The sequence below is a fragment of the Epinephelus fuscoguttatus genome, linkage group LG2, assembly GCF_011397635.1.
Source record: "Epinephelus fuscoguttatus linkage group LG2, E.fuscoguttatus.final_Chr_v1".
Taxonomy (NCBI): domain Eukaryota; kingdom Metazoa; phylum Chordata; class Actinopteri; order Perciformes; family Serranidae; genus Epinephelus; species Epinephelus fuscoguttatus.
This window is the reverse complement of record NC_064753.1, coordinates 32,296,964-32,323,678: the sequence shown is the minus strand read 5'-3', so window position 1 is coordinate 32,323,678 and position 26,715 is coordinate 32,296,964. Positions and strand designations below refer to the sequence as shown.

General features: G+C 39.9%; 1 protein-coding gene across 1 annotated transcript in view; it reads right to left on the bottom strand.

The window, feature by feature from the left end:
• Positions 1–26,715, bottom strand: part of epha6 (eph receptor A6) — an 80,336-nt gene that overhangs the window by 49,821 nt on the left and 3,800 nt on the right. Inside the window, exon 2 of the mRNA XM_049598259.1 lies at positions 15,460–15,524. Coding sequence (XP_049454216.1) covers positions 15,460–15,524 — 65 coding nt within the window. The remainder of the gene's footprint in view (positions 1–15,459; positions 15,525–26,715) is intronic.

Below are 26,715 nucleotides of genomic sequence, written 5' to 3'. Positions count from 1 at the left end.
GTTACGGGGACGGGGAGGAACAAATTTGCCTCAAGAACCCATAACCTCCTGTTAGATATATTTTCTGCCAAATGTTTTTTGAAAAACATTTAAAATCGATCTCTTCCTAGGAAGTTTGACCGATCTGCATGAAACTTGGTGAACATAATCTAGGGACCAATATCTGAAGTTCCCTCTTGGCAAAGTTGGAAAACTTACTAAAACTGAGCTTCTATAAGGCAATGAATATTGCGGAGGGCGTGGCTCATCACATAAAGGTGTATAACATCTCAAGGGTTTCACCAATCACCACGCAACTTAGTAGGCATATGACCACACATAATCTGAGGGGACCCCTCCATTATTGACCCCATCAAACAAAATGGGGGTGCTAGAGAGCTAATTTCTTATCTAGGCCTAACCGCCACATAGATTTTTACTAAACTTAGTAGATATGTAGAACAGGACGCCTCAAGGTGACTGGAGAAATTTAACTCTAATTGGCAACTGGGTGGCGTTATAACAACAGAAAAATGCTTAAAAATGGCTAAAATGCGATCGATCGCTGTGGCTGAATGTTTTTTTTGTTTTTTTTGGTATGACTAAGTCATGGTATGGTATGCTGCACCTTTCCCATGTGAACTACCAGTGCGCCCCACTTATAAGTCAGTACAACATATAAACACTTTAACTATCTGCCTTTCAACGTGCTACCTCAACTACTAATGTACAGTTTTAGCCTGCTAACTATCCCACTATTGGCAATGGTACTACTGTACTTTCAATAAAGCAGTCGTACTGTCAAATTCACAAAAACTCTGTCTGAATACATTGCTCTTCTTAATGGGTTCAGTTGACTATTTAATTTGCAATTTCCTATGACCTGCATCCCAAATACACACCATGTGAAACTGTACGTGGGCAACTCTGCACTCAATGGGTATGGACTACTTCCTTTGATTTATGCTGTACTAAAGAAATAACAAAAATGCTATGGGCATAAAAAACATAGATATTGAAGTAAAATACTTTTACTCCAATGTATAAAAATGTATTTGAGTAAAAGTATACAATTTATTTAGGAAATGGAGTAAAGTGAAGGTTGACAGAAATATAAAAACTCAAGTACTCCCAAAGATACTTAAGTATTGTAACAAAGTATTATTATTTTGTTGCATTACACCACAGATAACAACCTATTAAACAGATTTCCACTGAAGTGATGTCACCATCCAGTCAGGATGCAACAGGATACATAGGATGTAGCCTTCCCTCCTCTCTTCCAGTCTTCTCGAAGACACTAAGGACTAAAGCTTCCTCCATGATTGCAGACTACCATCTCCAGGTCCACAAGATGGAATATGGAAGACGTGAGAAAGCATAAGTAGCTAAATGGAAAGCACTCTGAGACTGCTTATTGATTTCACTCTCCACCATGTTTGGTACCTACATTATGTAATTCTGTATCTGCGAAATGGGGTGTTCAACAGGAGAACATTGTCCAGAGCTGCTGTGTTGAATGTGATATGCGTTTTTTTTTTGTTTTTTTTTTCCATTTTAGAATACATTTTAGAACACACACACACACACACACACACACACACACACACACACTGGCGGCACGGTCCTTGAGGCACCCAGTGGAGGTGGTGACAGACAGAGTTGAGTCGTAGAGGAAATTGAAACAACTGAGGTAAAGTGTTCTCAAATATAAATTATTAAATAACACTTTAACCTTGACTAGAGCGTGCAAAAGCAATTAATCTAATATTAATTAAGCTATCTAAATTAGCTCTATGTGACACCCAGGGGCTAAATGATTAATCAATCATAATCACTTCCTCTTTCATTTGGAACTCCAGCCAGACAACAACACTATGCCAGCACCTTATGATGTTAGTGGACTCTGAGATAGTATGTAAGCATGCATATATCAACACTATAGGAAACAAATAAGCAGCTAACATGGCATATGCTTCATGACATGTGATTACAACATAATTAATCTATAATATTAGCATTTAACGCAATTCTTTTGTGTTACCTCCTACAGCCATACTACCAGGTCTGTCAGGCTGTGAGGATAGGTTCACATACAAACACTGAAACAGGTTTTGCTTGCTGTAATTATGTCTTCCTAATGCATTTAGTGTTAGAAACACAGGGACAAAATTCACTGTCTTCATTCTGTGCATCGCTGCAGTCTCAGACAAATCAAGCAGATGTGTTCCAAAGTTACAGTCTTTTTAGTACAAATAATGTTTTTTCCTTTGTGTTACCATCCCTCCTCTGCAGCTCAGTGCAGAAACATTGTCTGGGGAAACAAAAAGAGAGAATATTACACCGAAAAGACTGTAACTTGGGAAGATACACACTTGTTTTAATTAACTCAGGCTGCTGCGGCCCAGTATTTTTGAAAAACTTCTAATAATCTTCGGATTACATTTTGTTTTTGTTGCACTGAATGAGAACCGTGGATTTTGTCCCCCATCACTGACTAATTAAAGAGCATCTTCGGAAGTGATCTCTTCATGGCCAGCGTGAGCAATAGAAGAGTTTCAGCAAGCAGAAGTGGTTTTAATAGTCATAAGGGCAATTGGCTGTTATTTATAATGCTAGCATATTGATGTTTATTGTATAACATCTTAGTTTAGCGTGTTAACTAACGATGGATCTACATGAAAAGTCAGCGGTTTAAACATCTCATAGATGTTGAGATATTTCAAGCTGGACCAAAGTGGTGAAGCGACTGACAGACCGACATTGACCAAAGATCTAAAATTCATACGTTCATTCTGTGCTCACTAAAGTGAGAAGCAGCCCAGTATTGTACAGTATAAGACTGCAAGGCCGCAGCCCTTTGTCACATGCCATTTAACCTGTCATCTCTGAGATTTTCTGCTACTGTAGAAATGCAGTAGAAGTCCAAGAAATAAATTGTAACTTAAAGCAAAACTCACACACTTGACATGAGAGGAGTTTCTTCAACCTCTACGCACATTTCAGTGCCCTCAATACAGACCAGAAACAAAAACTCAGTATCTTTAAAGAAAGCAGGCTTTCTGGTTTGCATAAGATCAGCATTAAGTAATTGAAGTTCCATTATGCATACAAACAAGAGAAAATGGTAATTTGTCACTCTGTGTGCCTCAGTGTTCTAAAATGCCCCCTTGGGATGTGGCATGGTTTAGAGCAGAGAAAACAAATGCAAACCCAGAGTTTGAAAGATGAGCTCCAGCCCACGCTCTCTGAGGCAATCAGATATGCACCTACTAATCGCTCTGCCTATTAGCCCCAAGCTTAGCAGCATGTAGCAGACACAGACCCAGTTTTGAGTATGGGGTGTAGAAGTTATGAATGTGTTGAACTCAGGCTACACAATTAATCACGTTACAGGATTGTGATCTTCATTCAGGCACGTACGCAATCTGATTTGTAAGTGACAATGATTTTGCCATATCTGCTTTGGATAGTTGAATATATCTGGAATGAGCGTGTACAAATGCACTACAAGGCTGAGGGACTCTCCGTGAACATACCACTTTACAAACACTCAACCAATCAAATTAGCCACAAAGCTGTCTGAGAGGTCAGGCCAGGCCACTGCAAGGAGTGTCCAGTCTTTGGTGGCAGTTGTGTGGGAGGTGGACACAAGCCTAGCCTGTAACTTTTCTAACTTGCACCAATGTTACTGTAATTGTTCACTCTACCAGAGATATTCAGGGCTGTCCTTGCCATGACGGCTTAGGCACTGTTTGTACGAATGTAAAAACAATGTGGAGAGCATCTGAATCAGCCGGAGCACAGGATGTTACTGTTAGCTATCAAGCTAACTAGCTGGCGTATAATTCACCACCAGTGTTGGGTAAGGGTTACTTTAAAAGTAATCAAAGTACGTTACTGCGTTACCTTTTTTTTTTTTTTTTTTTTTAAAAGTAACAGTTACTTTACTGCGTTACTCCCTGAGTAAAGTAACTCAATTACTTTAAAAGTACTTGGGCAATGGACCACAGGGCGCTAAGCCTACATTTTTTTTGTCTCCAAAATTAAAGTTATGGACCACTTGCCCTTCACTGAGATCCAGTTCTCCCATCACAGCCGTCACTTTGACCAGTAGAAACACAGAACGATCTGCTGCCGTAGACAACTGTGTGACAACAACACCCCAGCGTTTTTAATATTTCCTCTAGGGATGTTACCACACAGAGTAAAAGGGGGAAATGATGGTGTGAAACAGCAGAGGCACTTTGTCAACCCGCTGAGTTAACGTTCCTGTCATTAGCATCAAGCTAGCAAACAATGGTACATCCTCACGGTCGGACATAAAGTAATAACAATAACAAATAGCGGCGGGGCTTTTACTCACCACAACTGCAGAGGCTCCCAGCTTCATTTGAAACAGACTACATTATAGACGGTCCGTTATTCATTAATCCCTCTGTGTGTTTATATATTTACTTTTTATCCGCACCGCTGTCTTTGTAAAGTTAACATATCGCACCGTCATTTCAAACTCAACACTTGTCTCAGGTCTCTTACTGCAAACAAATGCATCAAACAATCACGTTGTGGTGGACGGACCTCATGTCACAGCATATTGAAAATGGCAGACCTGTTGATCATGTTTGTCTCAGCACCCTGTAATATGACAAAGTGTTTAAAATTTTTTAGCACAGATTTTTATATGACAGCCTAAAATATGACAGGAGACGGCAATGACAGAGGTTCAGCTCCTGTATGAGGCAGTGGAAATCCACTTCTCCTTCTCTACCTTGTAGGATGGGATGTACCCAAAATCATTTCTATGTGTGAGGAAGAGGAGGACAAAGTCATCATCACTAGATAATGTCAGATCCATCCTTTTTTCTGAAGAATGAGCCGACATGAATCTATTCAAACCTTTTACTGAACTGGTGTTGCAACTGTCGTATATTCGCATTGCTGCTGGTATGAATAGTTTTAATGCAAAATATTCGCAGGCAGGTATTTCAGATTTTCGTGCTGCTTATTTGTCACGCCCCTGGTGTGTGAAGGCCTTTAATCCAAAAAGCAATTAAAACACTTTATATCAACACAATGACACTCACACCACAATTAGACCACCTGGCCCTGTTAAGAGCCCTATTGACTTTTGCTTGTTCAGACGCACTTTCTCAAGGTCCAAAGGGATTTTAACAAAGTTTGCAACACAGCAATTAATGGCTATGGTGTCTGCATACAGATGATTTGAAGGAGAGAGTGGGAGAATCATGGAAGACTTCATCATTATTGCTTTGTAGATGACCATTTACTTCAAGAGTCTCAGTCCCTCTTCAGAGTTGAGGTTGACGCACAGCCACTGCTCAGTTTACATCAGTTCATTATGGCAGCCATATTAATGAATTGGAGCAGTACTGTGTGAATTGGTACTTGTGGTTAAAGCGATTGTCCTTGTATGGAGCATCCTTAAAGGGTAACCTCAGTATTTTTCAATCTGGACTCTATTTTCCTAAGTTTTTGTGCATAAGTGACTAGTAGGCACAACAATTATTGAAACTGGTCAAGTATTGAGAGCATTGCAGTTGGCAGTCACGAAACAGGTTGCAATGTACCTTTCCGACCACTTGTGCACCATCAAAGGACGTCCACTACTTGGCTTGGCACCAGACTCCATTTAAAAAAGCAGTAATTTTAGGGTAATTAGGGCCAGAGCATTTTCATATCTAATTAAGTGATTTAACGGTTTTATCAAACCAAATCAGAATTGGTGATTATTGGAACACTGGATAGATGAACCAAGATGGTTACTGTGAGTTTAATTTTGTTTTCGTCGACTTTGAATGAAGTGTGTTTTATGATGATTAAATTAGTGTTTATTTAAATAGAGTCTGGTTGGTTTGGTGATACAATTCTGGGACTGTTTCATGTTAAAGAAAAAGGATCTTACTCTATGATAAAAAGGTCTATCTCTGGAGGGATCCTTTCCGTAATGTTGTCAGACACTTAGATAACAATCTGAGCCTGTCAGTGACAAAAACAAGTCATTTTAGTAGACTTAAAATTTATGGTGCACAAATGCCCTGGGTTGTTAAATTGCAGACTGTTTAGCTGCTGATGGCAGCATGCGTCTTGCTTAAAACTAAACCAGTTTCAAGAATTGTTGTTCCCATTTTAGACACAAAAACATGGGGAAAATTGAGTCCAGGTTAAAGTAACACAAACGTTACCCTGTTAGAGTGGAAAATGCTGCCTAGATGCAACATACAGGACACTTGTTGTATTGTTCAGAGACATATTTATGCTTTTACCAATGTAAACTATTTTTCTTTCTGCTTTGAACATGCCTTGAGACAGGAAGTTGAATGAAAAAAAGAAAATCCATTTCAAACCCCCTTTTGTCATGTTACTGCAGGAGAACACACACATATTAAATGTCTTGATCAAAATGCAAAATGCAGTTGTCAATGCAGAGTTATGATCTTTCTTTGTTTTGATGATCATTTGCCTTTTGAAAATTGGGTTTGTAATTAAATTGCCATTTTAATCAATCAGTGTTTCTGTTACTTATTTATAGTTGATTAATTTTTGCCAGCGACTGCTTAATGTGAAACACAATTGTTGACTTGAATGCTGCTGGAACACAGTACGGCCTGTTTTCTCCCACAACTCCTGCCTGTACTGTTTTCGTCCCTGTGCTGAATGCAGGGCAGAGCAGCTGCAACCTGTGCATGTAAATCCCAATATGTTCATTCCCAGTCCTGTCTGGACAGAGCTTCAGAGCAGCCTACCTACCTCTCAGGTAAAGCAGCGTTCTGCATCCTGCTTTGAAAATTGATGATGCTAGCTTTTAACAGCCCCTCACTGACTTCACAGAGGGACACATTTCTCTATGACATTCAGAAGCAGCTGCAAAACCATTGTGCATAGACATTCACACATTGAAAATTTGTGGTGAGTTTCAAACTCTTCTTGTTTTGACGTCTTTTCTCTTTTTTTTTTTTTTTTTTTTGCACCATGGCTCCCGGCAGCTTAAGGTCTGCACTCAGCTGCTGACAGGAATCTTTGACAGCCACTGAATTCAGTCAGTGGAAAGTTGTGAGGAAAGTTGTTCATTGCTGAAAAGAGGCTCAGATGGAACTTTTTCCCTCACAGATAAAGACATCATCTTCCAAATCAGTGATGGCTTTATAGAGACTAGCAGAAGCCATTCCTTCCACTAAAAGTGAGACAACCTGGCTTCAGCTAATTATCACCATTGTTATTAATAGTCATATTTAATGCACATGTCAGTTTTTAGAGCCAACATTCAATTAGGTGGATAAGTGTATTTAATTTGGCTCCATCATTAAATATTTATTGATGATTTATTTCACCTAGAACTTCACTGGAAATACAGCCAGGTGTGAAAGTATGACCAGAACTTTAGATTCATTTCTAAGTTCAACTCAAATCAGCTGTAGTACTTCTACTCTTGACTCACACGACTGCTCTTCCCAGCTGATTGCCTTTCCTCGCCCACTCATGGCTCATGTATTTTATTAAGCTAACTACTCTGCCAGTGGTGGTAATGGAAGAACTATGAGCAAAGAGAGTGCAAGAGAAAGGGAGCAAAAGAGGTGCTGTTTATAGTGATAATTTAATGCTAATTCAGTGCTTTTAATGCTGAACAACACTTAGACACTTCAGTCGAGCTTTTGCATTTGGCCTCAACCTATAAACTGCACTATGTAATCATTTTAATAAATCATACTCACATACTGACACTGAACAATTACTTGTCTCAATATCACAGATTATGTGAGACACAGGTGGCAAATACCAGCCATAAATAGCACATCTGAGCACTTTTCATCATAATGTGTGTGAATTTGGGTTGGTAGCGTTTAAACTTTTATCACCAAAACACAGGACCCAGTGTGGAAAGATGGGAACCCCCAAGTTTGAGGATGCTATTTGCCTCTTGATGAAAAGGGCCACTCCTTATTCCTCACATGACCGATATCAGTCGTTGACAATCGAACTTGAAAATCAAGTTTGTAACCTTGGTTACATGTCCATTTTCTATCTGCTACAGACATACCAAAAGCAAAAAAGAGCTGCAGTATGAGCTACGGCGTCGGCTCTGCATCAACGCAGGACCAACACCATAACATATGCCATAGCCTGACATGCACCTCAGCAGAAATGTAACTACACACTGCAGCGGCACAGACCTCTGTCTATTTTTGTAAGCTGAAAACCATTTCCCTCAGTAGAAACAAAGCTTTAATTACATTTTTTTCACAGATAAGAAACAATAAATTGTGAAGAAAGTAAAGCCTCCACAAAATAGCATTTTAAGTCTTGTGTGTGATTTATCCTGGCCTCATATGAGCAGTGGAAAACTACTCTAGCTGCTAGGCTAATTTTTACAATGTAAAATGCCATAGGCTTGTGCTAATAACGTTAGCATGTTGTATTTGCTTGGAAAACATGTTTAGTATAAGACAGTTGTTTTTTCGGTGAATCTAGTGAGTTGTAATGGAGCCAAATTATGTAATGCTAAGGCGGATTTATTCTTGTGCTTCAGCTCTATACAGAGCTTACACTGTAGTCTACACATGTGGCCTACACTGCTTTGTTAAATGTTACTGTTGTCCCTCACTTTATAAGAGTAGAGGAAAAGTCCGCTAGCCACTAGGCTAATTTATACAATGTAAAATGCCATAGGCTTGTGCTAATAACATTAGCATGTTGTATTAGTGGGGAAATTGTGTCCAGTAACTGACAAATGTTTTGTCTGTGAATGCTGCGAGTTAAAGTGAAGCCAATTTGTGTACTTGTGTTTGAAATTTTCTCTATTAGGCCATGTTTAATGTGTGTTTAATGTGTGTTTTGAATCAACTAAACTTTATAGCACTTCACAGAAACCCCACCGCTGACCAGTGTTTTGGAGGTGTAACTGTGAGTGACACAGACACACCACTGCACAAGTATTTACTCACAATGGCGTAGCAACATGTGTAGGCTCTACAAAGAGCTGACACACAAGTATAAAATCAGCCTTAACAGTGACAGTTTCAAAAACTTGGATTTAGAATTCCAGGGTTTGTTATGTCAACTTGCGGGGTGAGGCTTTCCATAACGCTATGACAAAAAGAGAATTCAGGTACGTGACTTCACCTAGTCCTGCCCTACTGTGCTGTGATTGGCTTTTACCAACCTGAACCTCTTCACCCTAACCCTTACTACCTTTGACTTTGACATGTGGACGTGATGAACACAGTAGGGTGGGACTCGGTGAAACACGCGAGTTAAGTTCCACATAACTTCAACTTTGGGGACCAAGAACAAGGTTTATCTAACATTAGCAACACATTATTAGCTACTTGATAACATAGTCAAGCTCTGGGCTCATGTAATTTATTATTGTTTACAAGCGGAGGTTTGTGTGTCTGATAAACAGCGTCGAAGGTGAGCAGGTAAGCTCAAGCTGCAGACTGGAAGCTGAGGGGCGGGGTTAATTTGCATTATATTGATCTGCGAATACTAAATGATGCGCAGGAGTTGTATAAAAGGCATTTTAAGGCGAGAACTTATAACAATTTTTTAAATGGAAAAACCTCTTAAATATGTAATGCTGATGAACAGGGGTGATTTTTTAAAGGTTTAATCAATGCCTGGAGAGAAACTTTACACATCTTTGCTTCTGAATAACAGTCGGTTCATTAACCTTTAACCACCCACTGTTTCCTGCGAGGCAGTCGAACTTTCACTAGACTTTTAGCACTATATAAAGCTGCATTAATAATACGACATAAAGAAGCAGTAGATCAGTCTCTCCTCCTTTCAGCTAATTTTTTTTTTTTTTTTTTTTTTACAAAACAAAGCCCTTGAGGTGTCTTGAGGGGGCTGGTGTATTTGCATTCACTCTCACATCACACACTTAAGCAAAGATCAAAACTCAATATCAGTGCTAATCTTACTAAATTAAATCCCATCAACTAGTGCCACCAAATATGAGAACAAATAAACCAATGAGCACAGACTGTGATACATCTCAGTACACTTTCACCATGGAATGAGATCCCATGTGTTACCATTGTCTTTCTATGACTGCGTTCATGCCTCCTCTGACCTGGGGCTGCGGTGGTGCGGGGCCGACGATAGTCCAAGAACAGCAGGTGTCAGGGAATGATGCTACAAAGCTATGGTTCCTTAGCTTAGATGAGGATAGTGTGATAAAGTGACACCTCCGGCTAATTCAAATCACATCCAAAAATGCTTTTGTATTGACTACCCTGACAACTGTCATTATATTCTTAGTGAAAAAGAGAGTGTTAGCCATTTTCTAACCTTTATTCTTCTACAGAAAACACTGGCATTTACATCACACACCAACCAAAAAATAACTAATACATGTGAAATTCTAGCCTGACTGCCACTGTTTCATGTCACTGTTGCATGACATTAGCACATTAAGAAAACCGACACACACACACCTACTGTACCTTCACTGCACAGACAGATAGTGTTGTATTAACAACAACGGTGGAGGCTAAGAGGTGTGAGGTTTTGATTAAAACAAGACACTTTATCATTGTCAGACTAAGGGGACGAGAGAGAGAGAGAGGTGTTATGAAAATATCATTAAATCTCTGTAGTTGTGATGAATTATTGATTTGGTGTGAATCTGGGTGGTGGCGTCGTGTTTTTGTTCACCCAATTAATGGTGCTGTTGCTCCCCGTAGCAAAAACCTGCTCAGGCTGTGTGCAAGGGAAGATGGGAGCTGTTTCAATATTGGTATTTGGCCCTGAAAATATCTCAGTATTTTGTTTCTATTTATTGGTTTTGCTCCAAAGGATTTATTACACTTTTAATAATAGCCCGAAAGCACAAACAGTCCCGCTACCACCTCGTGTCCCGAATTAGACGCAACATCATAGAAAAATTATTGTTGTTGCTGATGGTTGCTCAGTCCCAGCTGAAATATTTGTAAGAATGAAATCTACAGCATCCCCGCTTCGGGGCTGAGCCCTCTAAGAATGATATGCTACAATTAAATTAGTTTAATATCGAGATGTTCTAAAGGCTTGATCAGATCTGTATTCACTGCACGTACACATTGTTGTAAGTGTTTAATAAAAAACACCAGCGGAGACAACTAGAGACTATTGAGTCAATGTTTTGTGTTTTAGGAGATTTAATCTGCCTTTATGTTTTAGAAATGGTCTCTCAATGTGTTGTTTGTGGATTCTTATTTTTATTTTATTTTAGGGCAAAGAAGAACTAGACATGTAAAAAGCATTATACAGGTGTTTTTTTTTTAATTATTTGCTGAACTCATGTGCATTAATGATCTGCAGTACTCACGTTTAAAGCTTTAAATAGGCACGACCTGCTACCTGCTGTCCAGAGGGTTCATGTCAGAGCTTTATTCCACATGGAGATAACTAGTGGAGATCCAGCCTTTGGGGACTGGACTGTTTACATGCACACAGTTGTTATGAATCTGTCTTGTCCAAAAGATATGATGGTTACATGGGAAATAACGCAACCCAGTTTCACTTGATAATAACATTATCCAAATATCTGATCACTGTCTAAGGAGGCATGTCATCAACTCAGTATAAACCCACTTAAACTCAGATATTTTATTTAAGTAAAAGTACCAGTACAATGTCAAAATACTCAACTACACGTAAAAGTCCTGCTGTCAATATCCTAATGAAGAGTATAGAGGTATCAAAATTAAACACACCCGTTCTGCAGTAAAATGTCCTCTGCGACTATATGACATTATTACATTTTTTACACTGATGCAATCATGTGTAAGCAGCATTTTACTGTCGCGGCTGGTTGAGCTGGAGCTAATTTATTGACTATAGATACATTCAGATCAGATAAATCTGAGAATGGATTATTATTGGGTGTGGAAAGACGGAAAAATGAAGTTCTTCCACACAAATCTGTATTTATTCTTTTCTCTTGTGTTTACTTTTTAGTGGAATATTGAGTAATTTTACCTCTTTGGTGCTCAAACAGTTATTTAAATGAAACCATCTGAGAATTGTAGAGGGGAAATGCCTCTTTAGGGGAAATGCCTCTTTGGTGGAACTGCTAACAACTCACATACATGGGGACCCAACCAGACACTGCTTTTTTTCCACAAGCCAAGTGGTTGCCACCAATTATCTTAACAACCTCCTGGATTTGACTTTGTATTGCTAAAGCTACAGGATGACGGTGACACATGAAATTCAATGTACTCTCCATGTACGCTGGTGTCTGTGGTGGCTTTTACTTGTACCAACACACAGGCTGTGATATTGTTAATCATACTGTTTGTTTCTTTGGCGAATTACTTTGTCACTTGAGTCAACGACGTGCATGTTCAGACAGCCATCAGGAATCCTGAAGCTGAATGTGGTGTTTGCACGACACAGTACTCCTGTTTCTCTTTGAGAAAGCAGGATCACACATTATGGTTTCCTCAAAGGTAAGATAATGATGTGTCTGGGTTTCTGTAACAGTGACATGTTTTCTAGCACAAACATGTAAACAGGATTTTGAAAAGCCGCCGTCAGAAATGGCAGCTTAATTTGCTTCTGTGTTCTCTGTTTAATTGTAGTAGTAAACCAAAATAGCACATTAAGTCCCTAATTTTCTAACCAACCTTTTTTAGCGTTCCCAGACCTCTGCCATCTTACCCAGTGAGCATCGTTTTGGTGACTTGTGGGTGAAAAAACACAACGTCTCAGTTAAGTTTGGTTAAAAGTAAATTATTTCAGATGTTGAGGTTGCATACATATGGCTATACCTTTCTCAACTCCTAAATTTAGTGGCATATCTATTAGAAATTTTAAAAAAAGTGGGTGGACTTAAATGTTTTACTCTTCAGTGCTGATAAAACCGAGCTATTAGTTGTTGGTACAGCCGAATATGGGCATTTGTAGGTTAATTTGAGTGTTAACATTGGTGGCTGTGTTATTTCTGAAAGCTCAACCATTTGCTATTTTCACCCAACATTCGGTTCTCATATCAAGGCTACCTAAGGAATACCAAGACTGCATATTTTCCATATTAGTAATTTTGCCAAAATTAAACCTATTTTATCACTGTATGATGCTGAAATTGTAATCTATGCATTTGTACCTTTCATGACTAGATTACTGTAATGTCCTTTTTTCTTGGTCCTCCTTGTTTGCTGCTAGAAGTCTTCAGTTGGTCCAGAATATTGCAACCAGATTGTTGACTAAAACTAGAAAATTTGACCACTTTACACCCATTCTGGCCTTCTTCACTGGTTACCATAATAGGCTAGAGCTGATTTAAGCTTCTTCTTCTAACTTCTAAGGCCTTGCATGATCTTGCAACCCCTTACTGAGCTAATTACACTATTAACACTGGCACGCCCTCTACGATCCCTTGATGCTGACCAATCCTTCAGTTAAGAAAAAAGGAGGTTGCCTACCGCAGCAGCGATACAGCTGCCTTTGTATGGGCATTTACAAAAATTGATACAAGGTTCTAATGCTAAAGATCGGTCTGCAGAAGGGGTACAACTTATTCAACTCCCAACTCATCAAATATTGTCAGTCAGTGGACTTTCGCGTCTACATACGACATGTTGCTGTGTCAATTATCTCTTGTTTTATGCATTATGTCTTTTCAAAATATACTTTAGTTTTCACCGGAAATGTAAAGTTTCTGCCGGTTAGATGCATATATCTTTTTCAAAGAAAACTTACAAGGTCAGTAAAACACCTCGTATTTACATTAATTTCCTTGTGCAACATAAGCACATGGTTAGGTTTGGAAAAAAAACGTCTTGGTTTGGCTCAATGTTTAAGTGTACAGAGACCTCCAGGGTGAAAGTCCGGGGTATGATTGACCAATCCACCACCTCTTCTTTATAGGGACTTTTCAGCTCCTGATATTACGTTGTCAGAGGCAGCATAATAAACTGGCAGTGCATCATATTGCCATGAAAGGTGCCTTTTTGTGTCAGTGTCTGATGCCAAAATTACTGACAAAGCGGCGGTACTGATGAGTTCGGAATTGGAACAGGCTGGCTCATCAGTGACTGGTCATCAGAGTTACATGATAAAGCATTGATGGGTGTGGTGGAGTGTGTGTGGAGAGCGTTAGAGTGCAAGGAGATGAAAAGAAAAAAGTAAATCATTATTGTTTATTATTGTTTTTTATCTAAGCTGTTTGTGTTGATTTCTCATTACCTCTTGCTCTTGTTTGTAATAAATGCAATAAGTACAAAAGATAAAGGGGTTGTGGGGTGGTGCCAGGGGCAACTTGCCAAGGGTGCTGAATGTGCTCTGTCTGACACTGACCTACCATGCCTCTTTCCTCTGGATTTCCGTTACAGTTTAAGGAACAAATTCGGCTGAAATCTTTAAATCAAGACTAAAAACCTACCTTTATTTACTTCATTACAGCCTACCCTCGAAATCAATCAGGTCCATCATCTACTTAACATCCTTTAAACACTAATGATTTTAATGTGGTTGTGTTATTTTTAGTTTTGTTATTTTATTTGCTCGCTATATGCTTTGTACTCTGTACTCTGTTTAATGGTGAAGTGTGCTGGGACCATACTGCATTATGATTCTGCACTTTAAGTAAAATTGATTGACTGAGTCACACTCCATACTGTTTTCACTGCAACATATAGCACACCCTTTCAATCATGGTGGTGTACTTAAGCCATCAAAGCTCCACGCACTCTGCATGGCAGCTGCCACACCTGAAAGCTATGCTGTCACTTACTGCCACCGCTGCCACCATTCATAGCAGCATTTCAAAAGCCCCACCTCCACCCCAGCATCCACCTATAGGCTCTGACTGTACCTTCCATCGGGGGGGAGTTAATACGATTGCTCCTTACTCCCTGCTGTGCTGTGCTCAGTGCTTCCTAGTGCAGGCGAGGTGTGAGCCTAGACGCCAAATGTCAATGCTATAGGTATTTGACGTTCACATAATCCATTCTGTCTGACTTGGCTGACTGAACTTTATTTCATCATGAAGCAAATGTTGGAGTACTGCATTGCTGCTAAAACAAATATGTGTAACTTGAATATTGTTCACTTTTCAACCACATTTAGTTTAGGTTATAACCTTGACATAAAGACATTTTTTTCTTTTTTAACCTGCAAATTGAGAGATCAGTGCTCACTGGATGACACGTTGGTCTGACTACTGTCAGAAGGGTTGGCATATAAAATATGTAACGTGCTGCCTGTATGATTTTTAATGAGACCCAGGGTCTCCTGTCTGTGTCAGACTTAAGCGCAAAAAAATTTGACTACTCTGGCTCAAGAGTTCAATTTTGAAAAGAAAGGGTCGTAGGTCAGGTTATGGACAGTTTGGATGTTCAGATCTTTACTAAATGAGTAAAATTCGTACATCAGTCTGTTTTATTTAATATTGGCTGTGAATTGTACGAAATGAAAAAAAAAAAGAAACTGCTTTATTGAATAATTCTATTTTAAGCTGATGTCACTCACCCCATTGACAGGATAGGTCTTCCAGTCCAGTTCTCCTAGCACTGTCGTGGTGTCCAACAGAACCACTAGAGAGAGAGAGAGAGAACAGGGAGGTGCAAAAGAAAGTCATGTAAAATGGAGGAGAAAAGTTGGATGAGAGAAAGAACGACAGTATAAGCACAAAGAGTGACAGGAGAGAGCAGAGAGGGGAAGAGAGAGAGTGCCAGGGAGGTTGCACAGTGAATTTAAGAAGAAGAGAAATGGAGGTGACAAAATAGGAAGAGAGCAGACAATAGTTATCAAGCTGTCAATGAGGAGCTGACAGAGCTGTAAAGCCCTTATCAGATTCAACCACCTATGAAATAACAGCTCTTAGGAGAGTCTAGGACAACACCAACACTAACACAGATCCGCCCTCCATCTGGAAGTCTGGAAGATTAGTACTCTCCTTCTCAGAGGTCAGGAGTTTTCTGTGCTACATGACATCAAATATAAGCCAAAGATGAATAAAGGGGAAAGACGGAGGATGTATGGAAACTTTAAGTATTTAACTAAACAAAATGTGACTTAATTAAAACTCTCTGGAGACAAATGCAGCCGATCTTTCTGAGTACCAACCAAATATCCCTAATATTAACGCCCATATTGGATGATTCTGCTTCTCACAATGTAGGTGTAATTCCAATTATCAGTGCCATCCCAGGAAGTATCAGACATCAGACTCACCTTCACGCTCTACCTTCAAGAAAACCTTCAAAACACACCTTTTCAAGACTACCTACAACCTTTAAAATCAGTGTACTACCTCTCTACCTCTCTGTGGATCATTTCATCTTCTTTTTTTGATGGCTGTTGTTCTGTGTAAAGCGCCTGTGAGTATCCTGAAAAGCACTATATAAATCCAATGTATTTTTATTGTTATTATTATTATTGTGCCCTATATGAAGAAATGCAATGAGTGAAAGAATGGTAGATAAGCATGTGACGCGTCTTTCATGAAGGACTTGAGTTTGCCTCCTGTAGCAGACCTGCACTCAACATAACATTTTATTAACTGTAACCACGATTAATCCCTAAACTTAAACATATAAAAGAAAGCCTTTATTGTCATTGTGCACTGAGTATATAACAAGATTAGGAGTGCTACATCTGATCAGAAGCCAACTAGTCATTAAAATTAGCAAGTAAAAAACAGATGTGTTTTAGCCTGACTCTAACCATACCTTATTTATTTGCCATAAGTTTGAATTGAATGTTAGACCAAGAAATAAAAACCCTTTTCCACTGAAAGTCATCCTGGGTTTCGCAGAATTATCCAATAATGACGTTCTTGTCTTGCGATATGGTTTTGGAAGCAGCTATGATGTGTGTACAAGTTTTGTCAAATTTTTACAGCAGCGTTAAGTAGAACAACGTGATGATTAGTGAATACATGAAACACATGATGATCTTGGCCTCATTTTGAAAATACAACAACATCATAGTGGGGAGGTTATTCTCCAAAAGTAAACAGGTAAACACATGTTAAAGTCTGAACAGTTCAGTGTCTGATATACAGATGGGTGGACAGACACAAGACACAAGTGTCACAGTTGTCATTTTCACAGCCAGTGCCCACATTGTGTAGGTAGCAAATGTACATGTGCCCATCTGTGTGCCCATTTGCCTGTAGGTCTTAATATGAGGTGCAGTCAGGCACATTGCTATTTTGAGGCAGCAGAAAGCGATAATGCTGTTGACCAAAAAAACAACAACAAAACACACAGTATTTTCCTGCTATTAAAGGACGTATTATTGAGATAGTAAAATGTGCCTACATAGACGGATTTATGGGAGATGACACTTTGATTCATATTATGCCCAAAAACACACCTATGATTATTTAAAGGAGCAGTGTGTAAGATTAAGGGGATTTAGTGGCATCTAGTGGTGAGGATTGCAGACTGCAACAAGCTGAAACCTCTTCCATTTAGAATTCCTTCAGTGTTCATTGTTCAGGAGGTTGTTACCAGGAACCCAATTATCTGCAGAGGTCTCTTCCTCTCCCAAACAAACACACCAGAAGATTTAAACCCGTAACAAGACTGAATAAGGCTGCTTCAGGTTTCAAGATGGGCTGCTTATCCAGCACCTGCAAAAGTGTGCTCACATTTTTTCTGTAATCACTTAAGACCAATATGTTCAGGAGGTTTTTATCGGGAGACGAATTTTCAGCAGAGGTCTCTTTCTCTCCAAAACAAATGGACCTGGTGATTTGAAAAACAGTAAAAACACTTAATAAAGCAGTTTTACCGTTTAACTAGCAAAAGTGGTTGGACAGACACTAAATGTACTTGCGCAAAGCACTTAAGAAAATGCACTATAGATATTTTAAATAGGGCCCTGAGACAAATGAAAAGATGAATCTATGACTTAATGATGAGGGACACTCACACTCACTGCAGCCATATTTGTATTATGGGTCAAGTGTGTTCAAATCTGTTTGCTTTATGCGCAACAATGGCTGAACTGTCAGACTTGGGACATCGCTCATTTTATCCACTGTAGTGTGCATTAGTGGAAAATAACTGAGGCAGCATCTGGGACACTTTGTGATGCCCTACCAAAATGACTCATCATGTTTGAGCTTGTTTGCCCTCTTTCACCACGTTTTGCAATTTATTCGTCACTGCTGTATGTCTTGTAAGTTGTGAAACACGGCATCTCTGACTGGTCAAGGTCTAAAGTTTAGTCTGCTGCGACTCTTGGCAAAGTCACCCCAATAATGTAAGACTTTAATAGCTTCTCTGGCGCAGTCATTATTTCAAAAGACAAAAATATAGTGAAATCTAATTTCACCATTAGTGTTTGGTGGTGTTTTCGCGTGAGACGTTAACAACTTTGTTTCTTTGTGTGCGTCTGTGAACACACTGTGTACATACAAGTGTGACAATCTCAAGCTGTCTGCACTCCGGTCACGGCTCAGGCATGAAGAGAGCCATTATCTGGCCCTCGCTAAGCCCCCTGAGCCAATTTGATATGATGAATGTGCAATTTCCTTTGTCTCCACACAGCCAGTTAATTACAATCTCTATCAATAAAGTGCGTCCCACTTCAGTGGTCGACACTATAGACCAAAGAGTCACATCTTCAGACGACCTGTCACTCCAGCGCATGGCCGACTTTGCCAAATCTGGACTAATTTAATGGGGTTGCCACTGTTTTGAGAACAAGTCAGATAACCAGAGAAGATACACTTTGGTGAGACTAAATGAACCGCTTCAGTATTTACAGAGACTTCATTAGCCTTGATCCCCTGCTGGTAATTAAGGGCTGAATTATAATAAGATGGCCTTGCGTCTGTTCAAAAGGAGGACATCGAGAGAGGGAGGGAGGGAAAGAGACTGTGAGACAGACAAAGAGAGACGGAGATATATTGATTTTTGACAAAATTAGAAAAACAATCTTTCATAATCATGAGCGATGTTCCATACCATGTTTGACAGCGCCAAACTTTTTCTGCCAAGTCCCTTCCCTGTCTGTCCTTCCCTCTGTTACACACAAACACACCCAAACATACATACACAGTAATGAAGTCATAAAATAATTAAATTCCTGCAACTGTCTTTGGAGCCAGGAAATAATAGATGACCCAAGACCACAGTGCTGAATTTGATACACAGATTTTCTCACTCAAAACACACACACACACACACACACACACACACACACACACACACACACACACACTGCACATGCATCTGCAGACAAGTATTTATCAGGAGGACAAATCACATTACTCTTGTCTGGATATTGTGTCTGGAAGCATAATAATCTGCAAGCGTCCTTCCTATAGGACCACAGGAAAATGATCATGTTTTAGAAAAAAAAGGTGGGCACAAATAACATATATATATTTATATATAGCAGTAAATTGCAGCAGTTTCTCTTGTGCTTTGTCACGAATACATTTGCACTGAAACTGCAGACTGAGGTGTTACGTCAGTACATCAACAAACAAATGTTCCACACTGAATCCTCAAGCTGAACGCAGTGTATTCACTTGCTTTCAGCATTGAGGCTCCCATCAGTGAAAGCATCATTGTCAGCTCAGTGGCGACATACAGTACGTTTCTACCTGGCTAAAAGCTCAGTGAAACACAGAAACAGTCACAATGTGATAACTCTGATGTTGTAAGGTGGTTGCTGAGCTATTCATCTTAATAACAGTGCTTGCGTAGGCCTGGTCTTGTAAATGGAACAAAAACCTTTTTTTACCAGCAACGTCAAAACGACTTCGATGTTACAACAGAAAACCACAGCTTGTTCCTTTTTCAATTTCTGTTTGTGTACAGAAACAAACATTATAGTATGTTGAATACCAAGCTTTAGAGGAGCTAGTGGGCAGATTTTGGCTTGCATCCAGTTTCTGTGCTAAGCTAATTTGATGCAGCTTTATATTTACCATAGAGACATGAGAATGGTATCAGTTTTCTCTCAGTAAGGGTATGTAGTAGGGCATGACACAGTGGTGCTGTGGTTAGCATTGTAGCTTGGTTAGCAGAGTTTGCATGTCAGCATGGGTTTTCTCCGGGTACTCCCGCTTCCTCCCATAGTCCAAAGACATGCAGGTTAATTGGTGACTCTAAATTGCCTTCCAGGCAAAACAAAAATGGTTGTCTGTCTCTATGTGTCAGTCCTGTGATAGTCTGGTGACCTGTCCAGGGTGTACCCTGCCTCTCACCCAATGTCAGCTGGGATAGGCTCCAGCCCTCCATGACCCCTAACAGGACAAACTGTTTCGGAAAATGAATGAATGATTGAATGAGGTGTATTTCTTTAAAAAGACAGTTAACCCCCGAATCAAAAATACAATTTTAGTTACTGAGTGTTGGAGATATCGGTCCTAGAGATGTCTGCCTTGTCTTGAGCATATTTGACCTACATTTCCAGGTGGATAATTAACTGATCACTTGATCTGAACAGAGTTGATCAGATCAGATCGTTGGATGAAAGGAGACGCTGTTGCATGGGCAAGTGATAGCAAACTTTTAAACCCAGCTCAATGAACGGTTACGTTTCACTTTAACTGCCCCTGATGTACTGCTGTTCCACCTGTGCCCAGAGTACGCTCTGTGCACTGCCAGTGTGATACAGTGGTGTACAATCCGACAGCACTAGATGTTGTTTTCATGGCGGGCTACCACAAATAAGTGAATGTGTGGGAAGCCCTGGCACTCTGCTTGTGGTGCTTAAAGTGCCAAAAGAAAGAAATATATTTGAAAAACTCAACAGCAGTATCTCCCTCTAGAAATCATGTCCCGGTTAGTCAAGATAACCCACAGACCTTGTTGTGAGCAGTTTCATGTAGGAACTATTGTCTTTCTACCAAAATACACCTGACAGCTATATTACTGCACAGAAGAAAGTGTGCATCTACTCATGAATGAGAGGCTTGTGCAACTGACAGCATGTGATGTTAATGTTAATGGCGTGCTTCTCAGCTGAGCTGTGATGTAAGGAAGCCCACTGGTGCTAGGTGAGCTAGCAGTAGATGCACGCTTCCTTTTGTGTGGTGATGCGGTTGGCGGGAGTAATTCTGTAGAAAGAAATAGTTACTACATGAAACTGCTCACAACAAGGTCTGTGGATTATCTTGAGTAACCGAGTCATGATTTGTGGAAAGAGACATTGCTGTGGAGTTTTTTAAATGTGTTTTTGGCGCTTTGAGCACCACAAGCTGAGTGCCATCTAGTTCCAATTTATTCAAGAGAGGGCAGATATCTCTATAGTTGATATCTCCAACACTTGGCAACTCTCACAGAAACAATCTAGATTGATAAATAACACTACAGGTAAAAGGAAAAAAGCTATTTTTGATTTGGGGGTGAACTGTCCCTTTAAGTGTCACTATTCTACTAAAGAAATGTTGTATCTTCAGTTACACAGATATCATGATCAAGCCATGTCCACAAAGTGCAGGAACTTTGTGATTTCACTATAAAAAAGCCTCACCTACCTACTGTACATCCACACATATTGCACAGATCTCTTCAGTGGCAGGTACACAGCTTTTACTGAGCAGCAGCTTTCAGGAAATTGCTGAATATATCTGTGGGTGACACCTGACTAAAACCTGGGCTTGAGCTGAATGGGAAAAGTCTCATATCTTCCCTGCAAGAGGCTCGTGAACACTCAAAAGCTAGACATTAAGTCTGAATCCTCAATTATTTAAGTATTTGGTTGAGGATATTCAAGTAGACAAGCACTTGACTGTGATCCCCCAGAGAGACAGGCATTTCTATAAGGGCCCTTGTGTTTTTTTCCCACTTTCCTGGATGTGGTTTCAGAGAGCCACTGGGAAAGGAAGAATCATTATTTTCTATATGAGATGATAATAAAAGTTGACAGCAGCTTCTAATTCACCTGATCATGACCCAGATGATGCTGCATCCTTGTACTGAAAGCTGCATCTGCCTCAATGCTACTGCTGCGTTGGGAGGAAATGGTTACAGAGATGTCAGACCTCTACTTTTATGCTCTATGTAACAGAGAAATGCTAATTCAATTGACAGAACATTGACCGCTGACAGTTTTCATGACTGATTCATTGGTGAGTTCATCAAGAGAAAATATCAAGTACTTGCTAATTTCAGCGCCTCGGCTGTAAGGATTTGCTTGCTTGTAAACTATGGGAGACCGGGGGCAGTTGTGACATTTCAAATGGCACAAATCAGAAACAAATGCTTTCAAAATATGCAGTGTTTATGAATCAGAAGTTGTCTTAACTTTACATACTGCCATAATGGCAGGAAATCAGCATATTTTTCAACTATGATATGATGTTTGTAATAGTGTTGCATGGTATACTGGTACCAATGGTAGACCGCGGTACTTAAACTCCACGGTACATATGATACCATAATATTGGAGTACCGTAGTACCACGGTACCTCAAGGTACCACTACTGTGGGATAAGTTCAAAGTCCAATTGTAAGAGGGTGAGTGTCCATGCACCGTCCAATAACGGCACGCACTGGCCATCTGGCACTCAATATGCTGTGGTTTGTTTTCCACTGACATGTCAGGTATTAGCTGAGCTATTGAGTGTCTTTAAGCAGTATTTCTTTTTACTTGTAGGCTAGATTTGTTTACATATGCTACAATGACTTGTTTTCCATAGAGCTCTATGGTGCAAGAATTTTACTCGCATTTGCAACTAAAAATAGTTTGTGCAAGCAAAAGAAATCATTCAGGAGCATGCTGTGCGAGTACAGATTTCAACCAGCAGCAGAAATGAAAGGTGAATCCTGCTGGTTGTGGGTTGAACGAGGGTCACAGACAGGAATATGGCGGAGCACTATGGCCACCGCTTACTGGCGACCGAGAAGCCCGGCTCCAGGTCCAATAATGTCCTCTTCGTTTGTGTCATGACTTCCCAGAAGTACCTGAACAGCCGAGTCGTGGTGGCACACAGGTATGTGACATGTCAGAGGAGAAACGAGCCATTCACATTACTCTTTGTGGCAGGTAATGGTCCACAAACCTCACCGCACTTTAGGGACTGTTCTTTACTTATGAAGGTACTGTCAGGGGAGGAGGGTGGCTGGTTGATTTTTATTTTATTTACTTATTTTATTTTGATCCCCCCTATGTTAATCACTTATTGATGCTGTTTTTGAAGTATGAATAAGTCCATAGGTAATTTATTCCATTGAAATATCAGTGATGTATTATAGAAAAGTGATTTATTTTTTTATAAATGACAAAAGGCACTTCTGCCTCATTTTCACTGTGGTATTGTGATACTACTCAGAACCGTGATACTTTCACTGGTATCGTACCGTGGGTCCCAATTTTGATACCGTGACAACACTAGTTTGTAATAGTAGCGTAAAATTGAATTACTATTGAAACTGAGCAGTATTGAAACTCAGATTCAAAATCTGGTTGGAGACATTTTTTAAAAAACATTTAAACAAGGGGTATTTATAATATCTCAAAGTGCACCGATCAGAGACAAGATTCAAATTCTGAACGTGCTCTGTGGTGATCCCCCTGACTGCTGCTGACAAACCGATGTCTCCTACTTGTCAAAGTTTTGCTTTTATGAAAAATTATGCTGCTTTAATCAAACTGGAACTAATTGTACAATGGATATTAAAGTGTTTTAACTATATCTATATTCTTGGTCGTTGATCGTTGTCCTTAGTATTGCAACTGGTACTTACAACTGCCCCTACATGCTGTTACGATCACCCTTGCATGTGGGGGAAGATGTAACATTTGACCTCTAGTGCTGTAATTAATATCGTGACTCTAACATTGGTTGTCAAATTGGATTGGAACATTGGATGACAGCTTACAAGTACAAAACCCAAAACCAGTGAAGTTGGCACGTTATGTAAATCGTAGATAAAAACAGAATACAATGATTTGCAAATCCTTTTCAACTCATACTCAATTGAATACACTGCAAAGACAAGATGTTTAATGTTCAAACTGAGAAACTTTATTTTTTTTTTGCAAATAATCATTAACTTAGAATTTAAAGGCAGCAACACATTGCAAAAAAGTTGGCAGAGGGGCCTTTTTACCACTGTGTTACATCGCCTTTCCTTTTAACGACACTCAGTAAACGTTTGGGAACTGAGGAGACCAATTTTTGAAGCTTTTCAGGTGGAACTCTTTCCCATTCTTGCTTGATGTACAGCTTAAGTTGTTCAACAGTCCGGGGTCTCCGTTGTCGTATTTTACGCTTCATAATGCGCCACACATTTTCAGTGGGAGACAGGTCTGGACTACAGGCAGGCCAGTCTAGTACCCGCACTCTTTTACTATGGAGCCATGCTGTTGTAACACGTGCAGAATGTGGCTTGGCATTGTCTTGCTGAAATAAGCAGGGGCGTCCATGAAAAAGACGTTGCTTGGATGGCAACATATGTTGCTCCAAAACCTGTATGTACCTTTCAGCATTAATGGTGCCTTCACATATGTGTAAGTTGCCCATGCCTTGGGCACTAATACACCCCCATACCATCACAGATGCTGGCTTTTGAACTTTGCGCCTATAACAGTCCGGATGGTTCTTTTCCTCTTTGGTCCGGAGGGCACGACGTCCACAGTTTCCAAAAACAATTTGAAATGTGGACTCGTCAGTGCAGTGATTTCTCCAGATTCTCTGAACCTTTTCACGATATTACGGACCGTAGATGATGAAATCCCTAAATTTCTTGCAATAGCTCATTGAGGAATGTTGTTCTTAAACTGTTCGACAATCAGCTCACGCATTTGTTCACTAAGTGGTGACCCTCGCCCCATCCTTGTTTGTGAATGACTGAGCATTTCAGGGAAGCTGCTTTTATACCCAATCATGGCACCCACCTGTTCCCAATTAGCCCGTTCACCTGTGGGATGTTCCAAATAAGTGTTTGATGAGCATTCCTCAACTTTCTCAGTCTTTTTTGCCACTTGTGCCAGCTTTTTTGAAACATGTTGCAGGCATCAAATTCCAAATGAGCTAATATTTGCAAAAAATTACAAAGTTTACCTGTTCGAACATTAAGTAACTTGTCTTTGCAGTGTATTCAATTGAATATAGGTTGAAAAGGATTTGCAAATCATTGTATTCTGTTTTTATTTACGATTTACACAACGTGCCAACTTCACTGGTTTTGGGTTTTGTAAAAGTGGCAACCTCTGGGGCGGAAAAAATAAAGCCAAGTTTTCTGCAAGTGCCAAAAATTGCACTTCCTTGAATGGCCACTTGAGGCTGGCTCTGGAAGCGACTCAATCCCCACAGACGCCTATGATAAAATGTCGAAATAAACATCTTTACAGCCTGGTACAAAAAACGGTTCGTTCTCTAAAGCTAATTCTAAGATTCATGACAACTTTACAGGAGGTACATTTTTAAATGACCCGTAAACATTCTATTTATTTAGGCTTAAAGTTAGGTATATTTAAGGGCAGGGCTGCTAGAGTGACAGGCTTCCTGTGAGGTGTCGCTACATATTAAACATCAGATCCATCCCATGCTCCTTCACACCTCCATCCTTTTGTCCAAGTATTGTCATTTCTGGTTCTGAAAATCCAAGATGGCAGCAGCCACAATGCCAAACTCAAGGCTTCAAAACAGGAGTCCACAAACCAATGGGTGACGTTATGGTAGCTATGTCCCCTATTCTATACAGTTCATGAGCATAATACAGATACAAGTTACCTACATCAGAATTGCATCCAAATAGTTGAAGAGGTTTTTGAGAAATAGACTCTTTTGGGGCCAACGTCACAATGCTGTCATTTTATTAGCTGGAGGCAAAACATGACTCGCCACCACAGGGCTGTAGGCTTCATAGGAGTCTTAAAATGTCCTCTTGTGGTGTTACTGAGTGCCAGAATAGAAGGAGTCATGGCTCAAAACTTAAATTTTATCGCATACCAGCCGCCACAAAAACAATGAAAACTATGGTTAAATATGATAAGACAAAAGGACTGGACTCATTGGTTGGATCTTTATCTTTTGATCATTAAAAGTGAAAACATACTGTATGTAAAAACAAACAAGAAAGCCAAGCATCAGCACAGGTTATCTCAAGGGGAATATAACAGAAACAACAGTTTAATGTGACCTTTTCCCTCATCAAAACACTGACACTACTTTCACACTGCAGTACAAGAACAATGTTGCTCCTCTATCTCCATGTATTCGACAGTACATGGTGAATCTACAACATGTGAGGTCTTTTCCCCCCATAAGACATGTAACTTTTGCCTGGGGCTTTTAGCATAATATCATGTATGTAGCCATCAAGTGCATATTTAAAACCCTTTTCACAAGTGTTCCCCTTTTGAGACCAGTCAACTGGAAACATTAACAAGTCGAGCAGTGACTGCATTTTCAAACAACTCCTGTAGCCAACATTAGTTTATTTAGCTAGCAGGCGACAGTTGACATGTCGGTCTGCATGGTTTTCTAACCATCTGTCTGCATCTGCATGAAAAAAGGACCGATTGTTTCAAACACTACTAACAATTTTGAGCTGTAAATCTGCCACTGTTTTCATTGTTAACTGTATATGTTATATGCATGACAAACATATAGCTACAGTAACTAAGGGGGGCGGTAGCTTGGAGAACAGTTAACTCTAACAGTGTGTTCACATCAGGCGCGAGGCGAATTTTTCGCGCGATAAGATTACATACAAAGTCAGTGTAAAGACGCGAATAGACGCGTATTTGTGCTGGCAGCGCGAATGACGCGAATGGAGCAAACACGTGATTCGTGTCATTCGCCTC